The 14,442-nt window shown below is 41.2% G+C and overlaps 2 protein-coding genes across 2 annotated transcripts in view; one reads left to right on the forward strand and one right to left on the reverse strand.

Moving 5' to 3' along the window:
* nudt19 (nudix (nucleoside diphosphate linked moiety X)-type motif 19) overlaps nucleotides 1-1,483 on the forward strand; it is an 8,695-nt gene extending 7,212 nt beyond the window's left edge. Inside the window, exon 4 of the mRNA XM_035999349.1 lies at nucleotides 1,468-1,483. The gene's annotated coding sequence lies outside the window, so the exon portion shown is untranslated. The remainder of the gene's footprint in view (nucleotides 1-1,467) is intronic.
* On the reverse strand, nucleotides 1,392-3,771 carry LOC116060603 (regulator of G-protein signaling 9-binding protein). Its single transcript, XM_031314265.2, has one exon. The coding sequence runs from the start codon at nucleotides 3,035-3,037 to the stop codon at nucleotides 2,297-2,299; it is 741 nt and encodes a 246-aa protein (XP_031170125.1). The 5' UTR covers nucleotides 3,038-3,771; the 3' UTR covers nucleotides 1,392-2,296.
* Nucleotides 3,772-14,442: the final 10,671 nt, after the last annotated feature.

Raw genomic sequence — 14,442 nt, forward strand, 5'->3', positions numbered from 1 at the left:
GTTGAACTGCGAGCAATTATAACACACTTTTCATTAGAATTCACATTGAAGCATGTGAATAAGTAGAAATTACTGAAGTTGTCCATCACCTGTACTATGGATGATGAATAGACATTGATTTATTTGAGGTGACTCTGTTTTTCTGCCTGAAAGCACCACTGGTAAGTGACAAACTAGCTGATGTCAAAGGGTCTTTGTGAGTTTGTAACAGAGGAGAGACACAGAATGCTTAGATACTGTGGACTAACCCTTCTCTTTAATAGTAGTTGTTAGTAGCACTTTACATCCTTTTGATGTACTGCCTATATATTTTAATCTTACTGTTCCATTTTTACCTGAAAAGATTCTGATACAATATATCCTCTGCTTTTTAATTCAGCCCTTGCCTCGTAAACAGTGATGCACTCCGTGGGTTTTCCGTAAATTTCCTTAATAAACTATATAATTTACCATAAACTTGGAGATGTTATAGTTTTTGTTTTGTTTTCAATTGTGGATTAATCATCTTAATTCCATTTTTGAAAAATCTATTTAAGACTATGTTTGCAACCGCTTAGACCCACAGAGGGATTTGTTTCAGATAAATAACTAATACAGGTTGGAGGAAGAAATGAATTGCTGCACTTTGAACATCCACAATTATTTTGACTCAATATTTTAAATATTTAGATTTTAGAGAAAAGGAGTGAAAACAAAATGTATCTGCCCAGTGAGATTGGATCTTTTTAATTAAACCTTTCTACAATTCTAATAAAGTAAGGGAAACATGATCTTCCATATAAGAGCATTATATCATTTCCTATTCTTGTTTCTTATTAGAAAAAAATCATAGCTAAATAGAAAATGCTGTTAGACTCATGATGTGTAACTAACATCTCTCTGCTTGGGTTTTTCTCAGCTATCAGCCCAGTCTTTGCTCTTAGACTCCATGTGATTAAGATTTCTGCCTTGAAACTATTTCTGAGCTGACCTCAAACTGGCCCAGGACAACTGCCCCCCCCCCCCCCCCCTCCCCCTTAACTAACAGTCGCAAATAAAGGCTTTGGCTCTGGCAGCCATCCACTCTCAGTTCACCTTGGACCTTCAAAGACTCTTATAACTAAAACCATTAGGGAGTTAAAGAATCTGTTTTAGTCTCCTTTCCATTTTAAATAGAACACTATTTTAAAACCACTGTGGTTACGTCTAAGACACTTAATCCTCTGCTTAAAATAAATCTGTACATCTGATGTATGCGTGTCAAGCTTTGCAGTCATTAAAAACAAAATGTTCAAAACAAATGTTCCATATTATATGACATTCAACTCATGCATGCATGCAAAAACTGCTCTAGTCTTGCTTGTGAAACACCTGGGAGCTATTGTTTCTTCAAACTGCACGTTTCTCAAAAGTGTGTTTCAAAATTTTATTATAATAAATATACTTATGTATGTACATTATCTGACACAGCAGTCTGTATGTACAAACCCTCTGTTCACATGTTGCAATGTATACATTCAACACTGTTTGCAAGAAAACCCTGAAAAGGAACATGAACAGGCTTACAGTGAATGGGTGCATTATTGTCTCTCAGGTCCCCAAGGCTCTCATGGAGAACGTTGTGATTTGATGCAATTACTATCAGTACGATGCAGGCCTACTACAATATACAGATCTTATGGTGTAATAAAACTGTGCGCGTGGAACAGTGCGGATTTGATCACATCCAACTGGAACATTGACTCTATTAGTTCCCATAAACTTGACCCCACTTCTCTGATGCTCCATGCTCGTTTGAACACGTCTGACTTTGTTGCTGGATTGAATTCATAAATTTTAAGCATCAATCAGCAGAACATCAAGGGGAATACTTAACAGTAGGCTACATTTACGCTTGATCTTTTCCACTAATCCACTTGGATTACGTGTTGTTGGTTGGCCTATCATCCTGATGGCCAGACACTGTCACGTAATTTCATGACTTTTTTTTTCCCTCTTCCAAAAATAGGCTACACGACCCTTTGGCCCCTTTAAAAAATATAGCATACTTAACCTCAAATTGTGCTCGACGTCCATTCTATTGTTCTACATTGTAGGCTATCTAGTGCAACTCCTCAACTCCACCGAATACATTCACAAATTCGAGTATGATGAATAACTTCACGTGTCCCCAATTTTGTCAGCTCCCTCAAAAAAATTAAATAAAAAAAAAAAAAACTCTCTCTCTGTTGTGGAGCTGCTGGCGCTTGTAACCACGGTGACGCGCCCGTGGGCCACTCGGGGTGTCCATCAGGGTGGGCTGTTGGTTATAGACAGTTCAGGACATGTTGATGACCAAATATCCTAGAACCACAGCCACCGTAACGATGACTAAGAATACAACCACAGCGCAGATCGACGCGAAGCCAGTATCCCTGCTGCCGCCTCCTTCCTCTTCTTTGGGCTCCTCTTCGCAGATGGAGATCACACCCACGGAGGAATTCCCCACACTCATGTTGGACTTGAGCTCCGCGCCTGCTTCCTGCTTCGCCTCGACGGCCCACGGCGCCACCTGCACCTTCATCTCCATCTCCTCCATCATATGGCTCACCTGGGAGATCTCGCACTGCAGGTCCCGGAGGTCCGCCGTGTCGATGTTGCTGTCCGCCTCGTACTTCATGTTCTGCACGCTCATGGCCCGGGCCGCCACCGTGGTGGTGCTGCCGGTCATCCCCGTCTGGATCAGGTGTCTCGTCGGCACCTTGAGGGGGAAATCCTGCCCTATCTCCAGGGACCTTTTCATGTCCACCTCCAGGAGCTCCATGCTGCTCGAGAACAGCACCCATAGGCGCTCGTACTCAGCCCGGTCCTCTTTGCTGATGCTTTTGTCTTTGAGCAGAGAGGTCAGTTTAGTCCTGTTGGCCACGGCCAGCTCCTGGGCCTTTTTGCGGGTCCTCTTCAGCTCCTCCCGCAGGTTTTGCGAGTCCGAGGTGCTTCCCAGGGCGATGACCAAATGCCTGTAGCAAGCGGTCACTTTGTTCAAAGCGTCCAGCATTGTTTTGCACTCATCTTTCCCCATGGCTGATTAAAAAAAAAATATACTATATATAATATATACTCGCCAAAAAATATGAAATAATAAACCAAAGAAGGCTCAAAGAGAAATAGCGAGCTGTTAGTGACTGTGCTTCATCCACTGTCCTTAGCTTAGTTTCAACAGGAGCACACCCCCAGCTCTACAAATCCCTTCAACGCACTAGTCAGAGCAAATTCCTCTCTATCCATGCTCCTTCCTGTCTAAGCAGGCACAGAGAGCGGCTTAGATATTAATGCGTCTGTAAATGGCTTTAGGTTATATACCTTTGCGCTTCCCCACTCGAGATCAGACAGCGCCGGAGCACCTCTCCTGCACGGCGGATGCAGAACGGATGTGAAACAATCTAACCTCTCGTTTCAGGAGATTGAGATCCAGATTCAGCTACAGGTGTCACAACATCCGCTTTAAACTGCCGTTTGTAGAGAGAACACGGCGCCGTTCTCGTCAGCGGCTTAAAAATAAAGTCCTTTAATTTTCAAAGATGATGCGCGACTGGGGAAATGGAGATCTTCACTGAGAGTTAAAGATAGAAAAAGGCTTCAACGCGTCCATAACGGGGAGCCAAACGAGCCATTGTGTTTTGGTTTGTTTATCTGTATGGGGAGCTGTCCGCTTCAGCACCCTGTCGATGATGTTTAAATGCCAGCAAGCGCCTTCTGAGGTCACATGTGCGCACTAAACAGAGCCATGCAGGCAGAGAAACAAAGCAGCTGCGCTCTCATTGGTTTGGTCACATCGGCGTCTGGTTTAAATGCGTCCTGCCATTGGCTGCTTTGTCCCTGATGTGGGCAGTGCAGTGATGTCTATAAGCTAAGATGTAAAGTCACAAAGCTCTAACCTATCTGCCACTATCTGCCATTTGTCATCAGGATCCCTATGTATGCTTGGCTGCTTCATTTCTGGAGACAAGTTACGCAATTGCTGGTGACTGATATGATAGTCAGCATTTTTTATGTTTATCTTTTCATTTAAAAACAGTACTGTAAGTGCAAATGCATTCACACTTTTCCAGGTTGATAATTTGAATCACCCTATAGGCTACCTGAAGGTATTACATTTATAGTAATGTAGTAGATAATGGATAATAACCTGTGTGAGATGTAGGCTATGAATAGCAACCCACATATTCTATTCTCCTTGCATGCCTTACAGTCAATTAAGCTACGTTCAGACTGCAGGCAAAAGTGGCCCAAATCTGTTTTTTTTTGGGGTCAAGTGACCAGGTCAGACTTCTTCAGAAGTAGTGTGAACACTCAAATCTTGCCCAGATCTGATTTTTTTCAAATCAGATTTAGACCACTTCCATATGTGGTCCTGAATCAGACCCAGGTCTGATTTTTTTCAATGCAGCCGCAGTGTGAACAACCAAGGCGGATTTGATGCAACCTTTACGTCAATCTACATCGACATTTGTCACAATTATGTGCCTAAATTGAGTGTCCTGCCGTAGGAGTCTTGAGGAGAGGCGCTGACAGAGATAATCAAAAGTTGCCCTCGACATCCGAAGGTTTTGAATAAACTACGTCTCTGTGAAGCTGTTCACAACCCAGTCCCACCACTCCTGGCTTCGTCTCTGCATCCACACAGACCTCTGTAGTGAATTTGCAGCCATAACCCAGCAAAAGGCCAAAATAGACAACTTGGCTCTCTTTCTCTTCATTCTTCTCCTCTTCAGCACCTGCTCATTAATGTTACGACTGCCATTACACAAACATTTTGAAATAAACGCAGAAAGCATACTTCCTCCATAACCTCTCTAACTTTAGTGCAACAGCATGCTGCGTCATTGTTATTGTTCTTTTGCGCATGTGGGTCAGTTCGAAACCGCAAACAGTTCACACTGGAATCTGATATAGGCCACATTTGAAAAGGTAATGTGAACAGCCAAACAACAAATTGGATCTGAGCAAAAAATCTGAATTAAGCATTAAGACTTGTGGTGTGAACATAGCCTTAGACACAGACCTGTCTGCACACAGTTTCTGACGGAAGGATGCCAGTTGATGAACACAGTGTTGGTTGGATAATGTGTTGTTTACCTACTTGGCTCCTGCTGTGTTGAGATGTGAGATGCAGATAAGGCTGTGTGGTGTTCGCCTGGTTCGTTCTTTTTGCATTATTGAGGCGGATGGGGCCTAATGATCCATTGATTGCAGTGTAAGGCTAATGGACTGTGGAACTGCGGCGAGAGATCTATTGTTTGCTTTATTGTGTAATTATTGTATCTATTCCATTTATTCCTAGTTAGATTTATTTTCGCTCACATTAGTTTCACTCACTCGTTTAAAAGTAATGCATATCCCTCAAATTTGATGCATTATTGCAGATGCACTAACATCTCTAACCCCATATTTCATGATAAGACCAATTCAATCTTGCTATATGTGCCTCTGCTCTATTTGTACTGTAAACTGTGCCATTAGATAGGCTATATTTGATCTGCTGGTAGCTAAGCCTGTGATGTCTGACTAATAACAAATATCTTGTCTGAGTCAGATGTCTTGTTAAGATCTTGGCAAATGGATCTTCTTTCCTTTGAATATGTTTCCATGGCAACCTCTCACCTCTTGGCAAGCACCCTTCAGTCATTTTTCCTCAAGGTATTCAATTTCTGCTAGCGCAGTAATGTTTCTCATGTTGCATTTAAAATTAAATCTATACAGTTTAGCTGTCAGATTAATGCTGACGGATTTCAAAATGATATGATTTGAAAATCTTTGAATGTTATGTAGTCTAATGTATTTCCTCATTAAAAACCTTTTTATTTCTTTACAAGGAAGGTACATTGCAGAGTCCTTGAATCTGATTCTCTCAGCTCACAAAATAGCAGCAAGTTATTCCAATCCTGAGTTAACAAATGCAGAAACACAGTCAAAGTTCATCGGACAAACATGACCCGTGGCCTGTTGACAACTACAAACACAAGAATTTATATCTGTTCAATCTCTTCTTGTTATAGTGTTAACCTTTACGTGGAACTGTTGACAGCATTGTAGGATTACACTTTAAAATTGGCCGTGGTGTGTGTCTGTTTGTCTGTCTGTCTGTCTGTCTATGTTCCTATAATAAGGTTTCTGATACGTTGGACTGGTAGATTGAAGTGTTAGGATGAGTCCGATACGCTGTGGTGCTCAGAATGAACACATTTTGAAAAACTCAATGTGATTTCCTGTGCAGAGGCTCTCTGTGGTTTGCTGTAACACAGGGAGGAGTAACAAGATAGAGAGGAGCTCCAGATGTTAATGTTGTTTTCCACAGATGAATGCATTACACTGACTCGTGAAAAGTCAAATAAATCCTGAAAAAATCTTTTTTGTTTGTTTTAATAAACCCAAAGTAAGCAAAGACAAAAGCAATAATAATCATGTATTCATGACTAAACTATACTAATGGGCAAATATTTGTTGTCATAATAAAAAAGTTAGCGTTATTTTAGAGTGCATAGCAACCAAAATATCAGTTGAAAAGATTGTGATTGTAGGCCTACTGTTACACCTTTTGTGCTGAATATGGATGGATCTAATAGATGATTAAAGAACACATATGTATAGGCCTAGTGTATACATATACATATGCTGTGTGTTTTTGTTTACATGTGAGCCCCAGCTCACAGAGCTGAGGCCTATGCTACGAAGCAAGATTTGGCGTTAACGAGGTAACTTCAGGTTAGGTTGGAGATTAGAGATCAACCGGTGTAAAAGCACCGCCTACTGACCAATCAATAGGCCTACTCGATTGATAACGGCATCACCGTTATTAGAAGATCAGGTAGAGATCGGTGCGCGAAGAGAGAGAGGTACGCTCAAAAAAGTATAGAGACCGACAACCCCGTTAACATTCCCTGATGGGTATTTTTATGAAATATATAGATTTTCAGCAGAGGGAATTAGGTATAGGCTATTTATCGGCTTGTTGAGCCGTGTGTTGCCAATGCACACATCGGTTTGAATTATGTTTTTATATATTTTATTTGCTCTTACAATCGCTTACCACTGCCAGGGTTGCAACTGAAATAATAGGCTAAAGCAGTTAATGGAAAGTACAAGCGTAATAATGGTCAGATATTGTGCCCGACTGATGGGGAAGTGATATTGATAAGCCTTGTGATTTACACATCTACAGCGTAGGCTATTTTTTGCCAGCTTTCCTCCTGTTTTAGGAAGCCGTGACTGTATTGCGTTTTGCCTGTAAAACCGTGTCTATGTTCTTCATATTTATGTAGAATTATAGTTTGCTCTTCTTATGTAAAATATGCGGCTCTGGTAGAGGTTTGCGATTGGTCGTGCTGTGCAAACACCGCCTCTTTTATGTGAATGCGCGTGCCACTGGATTGGGAAACCCTGGGTTAGGTGAAGCCGGGTAACTGAAAGAAATCCAGGGCATGTTGATCTTGATTTGTAGTATAGGCCTCAGATCTGGCCATTAACCTTCAACCTTGCGGACGCAAATTGTGTCAAAATAGTTTTTCATAAAAAAGTATCCTGGATCATAGTAGGCTATGTGACACCTCTGACATGATAAATGACAGCGAACTGTCCTGAAAATAAGAATATATGGCATGATTGGGTGAGATGTGTCGTGTCAATACCATAAGCCTGGAATTAAAATGAAAGATGAGCAAAAATAACCCCAGGTTCAAGAGGTTAAGATGAAGAGGAAACCAAAGGAGAGGAAAATAACTTGGTATAGGGCGGTTTATAAATGATGCTGTAAAATTATCTACACATGCTATAATCCAGATTAGCAGGTTGCTAAAGGGCCTGGGATTAGCAATAAAAATGCCCTCTAATGTATCTTTTAATGGAGGCTGGCGTCTGTCTCTCATGCATTTTCATCATATGGAATCAATGGTTTAGGCAGGAAATGGTGCCTGCTGGCTTTTACTACAATTTGTGTGAGATAATGGTCAAAAGAGGACAGACATAAAGATGTTTGCCCTCGCCAAAGCGTCATAATGCCCTGCACAAACACATTAGAAAACTCTTGAATAACCTCAGTCAGCTCTCTTGATATTTACCAGTAAAAAGCTCCTGCACTGACTGCCCTTTCCTCTTTCCTCTGCCCTTTCTAGAGAAAGGCCCACACTTACTTTTGGCTGGTGCAGTCACCATAAGTGCTGCTTCTACTAAATATCTGAACACAGTTGTATTTGTTTTGGTTATTTAATTAAAGGTTTATCAGATTTGTCTTAATCTAACGTGTGTCTTTTGGTGTGGTAAAAAAAAACGGTAGCACCCAAAGTAAACCCAGATAAACTCAGGGGACAACAAATGAACTCCTTATAGAAAGGCCTCAGTCAGTGAAGTAATGTAACTTCTTGCTGTGAGGCAGTAACCGCTAACCACTGAGCCACTGTGTGGTCAAAATATCATCTTCTAAAATCCTGTAAAACACTGCTCTTTTGACTTTTCCAGGTTTGACATATTACTTAGGGATGCCCACATCTGAGATAAGTGTCTGGAACAGGATTAGCACTCTGCGTAGCCCTAATCTGACATGATCACGAAAAGCTAACTTGATGTCTTGTTAATAAACCCTTAAAAGCCAAAGATTACTTGGGCCTCAGATTTAGATCTTGAAGCACGTTGCTGCTTGTTTTAAGTGGTTTGGAACGACAGGGTTAGCAGAGACGCGGGCGGATGAGGGAGCCCAGAGACGGAGGTCGTTTGTGGAAGTTAAGAAGATTCATTCAGTTAGAAACAGGCAGAGCACTGAGGGGCGAGGGAAAGAGAGGGAGAGAGGGAGAGTGAGAACCAGAGAAAAGGGAAGTCTATCTTTGTTGAATTATTAATGGACCTCTCCACTATGTGGTCTCTTACACGGCACAGCATGCAGCAGCAAGGTGAACCGTGAATCAGGCCTCAAATCTACCAAGGTCCAGAATTAGGAGGATCTCCACTCAACCATGACTTACACACACACACACACACACACACACACATAGGAAGGTATACACATACCTTCCTATAAAAAGGAAAGCTAAGGTTACAGTACCTTAAAAGCCCTCATATAAACTTTGTATTGATCTTAGCAAATGTGATGCAGCACTCAGGAAGGGTGGAGTGTGTGTGTGTGTGTGTGTGTGTGTGTGTGTGTGTGTGTGTGTGTGTGTGTGTGTGTGTGTGTGTGTGTGTGTGTGTGTGTGTGAGAGAGGTTTTGGTAAAATCGCTTATTCACTTTAGGTTGGAGTTAGGAGTTAGATGGGAAGATTGATACCACTCTCATATCTGTCTAAAAAATATAAAGCTACAGCTTGCAGCCTGCTAGCTTAGCATGACTATTTCTTGGCTCTGAGCAGTTGCCAGGCAACCAGCAGATCAAAATTGTTTGGTAGATAACTCCCTGTAAAACAGAGAATTGTTGCTTGCTGTTTCTGGCCCTTGTGCTAAGCTAACTGGCTACTGGCTGTAGCCTAATGGGCAGACATGACAGTGGCATCAATCTTCTCGTCAAACTCTCCACTAGAAAGCGAATAAGAGTATTTCCCAAAATGTTAAACTTTTTCTATGACATTCTTTTCCAGTCTGAGAGGTGGCACGGACTGGCCACTGAGTAGTGTTCTTTTTTTTATTGAGCTAAATTTCTTTAACCAGGGGTTGTAATGAATGGGCTGCAACTAAAGTATGAATGCCATTTTTTTAGTAGAGTAGAATGGAATAAGGCTCTTAGTGTGCTACAGTTTAAAGTCCACCTTCCATGCTAAACTGAGGTGAGCCAAAAGGATCCACAGCATCTGCTGGGTCAAGGCTTAGCTCTTATCTTATCACATCAAGGTAGCAAACCTGAGGGATGTTTGGCGTCAGGGAAAGTGATGTGTTTGATGAATAATGTCAGCACAACAGGCTAAAATGCACACCATTTACTTTGAATGCTGTGTGTGTGCATGTGTGTGCGTGTGTGTGTGTGTGTGTGTGTGTGTGTGTGTGTGTGTGTGCGTGTGTGTGTGTGCGTGCGTGCGTGTGCGTGTGCGTGTGCGTGTGCGTGTGCGTGTGCGTGTGTGTGTGTGTGTGTGTGTCAAGGAGGCACTTGTTTGTCTGTTGGCTCCTCTCGCCAAAGCCTTAATGTAGTCCATTGTACCAGTCCCTTCCCGGAGGAAATAATAAGCGGATTTAAAAGACATTCAACTCCACCACAACAACACACTACAGGAGCTTTCTGTAGTTAATAAAAGAGCTACATTAGTGACCTTCTTGAGCTGTTATCTGTAACTGATTTGCAGTGGTGGAAGAAGTGGAGGAACAGCCTGCCTGAGGAACTGAGAGTTGCAGAGAGTATTGATATTTTTAAAGGCAAACTTAAAACCTACCTTTTTAGCTGTGCCTTTTATTAAACAAGTTATGTGTACTTGTGGTCTATTTTATTTGTAGTTTGTTTTAGTTAGTTTTGTAATTCATTTTAATAGTTGTTTATTCTAGTTATGTATATATCTGTATTTTATGTTTTAACAATTTACAGTTTATGTACTTATTAGCTATTGTTCAGAGCTTTTATTTTATTTATTTCTTTATTTATATATTTAAGTTTTTTTTTTGGTGTCTTGCCTCTGGTGTTTCCTCACATATGATGGCGTTTCCCCAGTTGGTTCAGCTTGTTCCTGTTTTGAATGACATCATTTCTGTCAATTTAGGGGTGGTTGGGTAGGTGGGTGAATGGGGCAGGGAGGGGCAATTGTGTTATATATGTGTGTGTGTGTGTGTGTGTGTGTGTGTGTGTGTGCACTTTGTGCTATATTTTTATGTATGAAAAGTCTGATTGATTGATTGATTGATTGATTGAAGTATTCAAATCCTTTACTTACGTAAAAGTACTAATACCACTCTGTTACAAGTAAAAGTCCTGCGTTGAAAGTGTTACTTAAGTAAAAGTATGTAAGTATCATCAGGAAAATGTACTTCAAGTTAAAATCCTCACATTTTAGAAACTGGAAATGATCACAAGAGTTCTGTCCATCAACTAAGTGTTTAATCGGCTTATCATTTCAGCTGGACTTGTAGGCCTATATATTGTTGGGTAGTTTAACTTATAATAAAACATTGTATTTTATAAACCATATGTACTGTATTTTGTGTGCAAAAATCTTGATTTGTAAAGTAACTGGTAATTACAGCTGTCAGATTAATGTAGTGGAGTAAAAAGTACAATATTTCCCTCTGAAATGTAAGGGAGTAGAAGTAGAAAGTTGCATGAAAAGAAAAGACTCAAGTAAAGTACAGGTACCTCAAATTTGTACTTAAGTACAGTTCTTGAAAAAAATGTACTTAGTTACATTCCACCACTGCTTATTTGTATAGCTCACTGTACTCCATTGCACTGTGCTACTGCATGTGCACGCTGCAACTAAACATACAAGCAGAGTTGATGGCCTGGAGCACAGTAGACCTTGGCCCTTGTCTGTTTTTGCTCTTGTGGTTTTAGAAAGGCAAACAGATTTCCCTACTCAGAAAATCCCCTCTTAAAGGCTTCTAGGGGGATTTGTGTGGGCGAGGGGAAGGTTCAGAGATAAGCCTGCAAGGTTAGAGGCTATTCTATCACAGCCTGGGTCTGTGCCATTCCTCATGACACTGTGGACAACACTCCCAGCGGTCAAGACTTTGATACTTCTGAAATGATTTATCGTCAGTCTGTCTTAAGGAGAGTTTGCATGCATACATTTTTCTTGGATATTTCCAGCATAGACAGATGGCAGTGTACAGTACAGTCACCCCAGCGAGGTCTGTTGTGTGGAATATAAATGAGCAGAGTTAGTTAGTAAATACTATATAGGCTAATGTAATGCCTTTGCAAATAGATAGAAGAAGAAGACAAAGAATTGTCTCCATCCTCAATTTCTTAAGTGAATCATGATTAAATTGATGATATTAATGGTTTCACCTAAAGGTTCACCAAACCTAATTCAGGGTATGGTCAAATATCATGTTCAGTCTATTCTAATATATCATCTATTCAACACATTTGTTCTAATTTAATGGGACCTTTTTTTAAGATATCAAGTTTTATTATTCCATATAGAGTAATACTGTAAATACCTCCATGTAGTATCCTATGATTGCATATACCCATCAAACATTGCACCCAACTGTAGCTATATGCTAATTTCTCTTCTTCTCCCTTCTCTTTCTCTCTGCCACAGATAAATGAATGTGAGGTAGGGGTGTTTAATTCAAAAACATCAGAGCAATTCCTCTTGAGGTGTCTCTCTCTTTAAGAATTCATGAAGACTTTTCTGCTTTCTCTTTTCATTTTTTACAAGACGTTTCCCCCAAGTGTTTCCCTTGTAAATCTGAATATGCCTCTACACACTGGCATCTCTCAGTGTAGCTCAGGCCTGGTACCTTTGTCTTGTAGCATACAATGCATTTGGTCTTTGAAGTGAATATGTGCCAGCAGTGCAGTTTTGATCTATAATTTAATGTATAGAATTTGATGACTCCCCCATAGAAATATGAAGCAATTAAATCCAGTAATCCTCAATTCCTCTCTAGCACCAAGGCAACGGATGTAGTGCACACAAGACGCCTCTCCATGCTTCGAAGACAACGGTCACAGTTCTTTGCAATGGCAATTACATAAAAATGGCTGCCGCTCTGCCAAAATTAGATTAGATTAGAATGCATTATATCAAAATGAAGAAGTCTGATGAGATGTTAGAGATTATGCTACCAAATTCTTTAAATACCCATAACATGTTAATCTGGAGACAGCCAAGAAGTGAGACTGCCCAGCTGTGGCTCTGTTCCTGGACCAAATGAAAATAAGGCTCCGTTGGTGGACAGATTCCAGTGATAATCACTTTTTGCCTGTGTGTTCTTGCTTTCTCATTCTCCAAATGTATTTTTCCCTCTCATCCTCTCTGATGTAAGCAAAGCCCCACATCTTCTGCTCCCCATTGATTCCTGCAGCAACACACACACACACACACACACACACACACACACACACACGCACACACACACACGCACACACACACACACACACACACACACACACGCACACACACACACGCACACACACACACACGCACACACACACACACACACACACACACACACACACACACACACACAGGGGGACCAGCTACAGTTACATCACACACTCGCTCCAAACCACTCTGCTCTCCACTCCACTTTGCTTCACATCATTTCACTCCAAAAGCCAGCATGTCAACAGAGGGTGGGGGGGTGGATGGCGCCAAAATAATAATAATGCACATAGGAACCCAAGGCCCCCAGCGGGAGATTTTGTTTGTTACATGAGCACTTAGCATTCATTATTTAATTGGAGGACTCCGAATTACATCAAGAGTTCAAATCAAATTCCCCTGCTTGTCTTATAGTGCTGATCCCTTTAATGCATATGCTGGTACATCCAAGTAGGAGATGTTTTTTGGGGAATGTATCCAGTGAGGGAGAGCCTTTAGGAGAATGCAGATGACATTTTACATGTAGCCATTGTGACTGCTCGTTTGGCAGTCAGTCAGATGCTCATCTAGCTATAATGGAGAGAGTGAGAAAAGCAGTTCTGGAAATGGAAAAGGCTTCAGTCCCCTGATTCAGCCTTTAAGCTGCTTTAGAGGATTGCTGGGTATTTTTCCCTCCCTCCTTTTAAAACAGATAGCTGATATTGGCTCTGAACCAGAACAGGAGAGGGCTGAAGCTCTGAGCTTTCACTGCGCAGCTGCACACACAGGGCAGAGAAGGGCCAAGCTGCTTTGTCTTGGCTTTATAATGCACTCTTGAGAGACACGTGACAGCAGAGACTGCAGCCAGGAAGGTCCTGCTGCTCCCTGCTGGGGACAAGTCAGACCATGTTTTTCTTCGGCTGTCAATCCCAAAAATACCTGTTGTGACATCAACGACTAGAACAGAAGTGTAACATGCATGAAAGTTTAAGAGAGCAGAGTAACAGTTTTCTGCTTTGCTGAACTACCTTTGCATGGATTTTGATCAAGGTTCAAGGTTATGGTCACTGTAGAAATGTCAAGAGGATTCAGTGAGTTTGGCCTTTTGAGAGAGACTGGGTTCAGACCAGGCATAACCAGATAGCCTAGCTATCTAGCCTAAAATATTTATCGATTTGAAAAGTATGTTCACTGTGAAGATAAAGGCTCAGGAACATTTAACAAAGTAAGTAGCCTATTTTTACAAACCGTAATTATCTTAATCATGATAGTTTAAACTGCAGTATTTCAATGCAGTAGCCTATAGTTTCTCAAAGTTTACTTGAGAGTGTCAAGTAAACTGTACTTGACAGTACTGTTGTCACTGTATTTAGCTAATAGCACCCGGTAGTGGAAAACTGAGATTATCGCAGTTTTGTAGTTGCAATTCTGTCACAATCCACGAGGTGAAGCTATTTAAGCAAATATTATTTCGCCGGACATGTGCGAA

The sequence above is a fragment of the Sander lucioperca genome, chromosome 3 (assembly GCF_008315115.2).
Source record: "Sander lucioperca isolate FBNREF2018 chromosome 3, SLUC_FBN_1.2, whole genome shotgun sequence".
Taxonomy (NCBI): Eukaryota; Metazoa; Chordata; class Actinopteri; order Perciformes; family Percidae; genus Sander; species Sander lucioperca.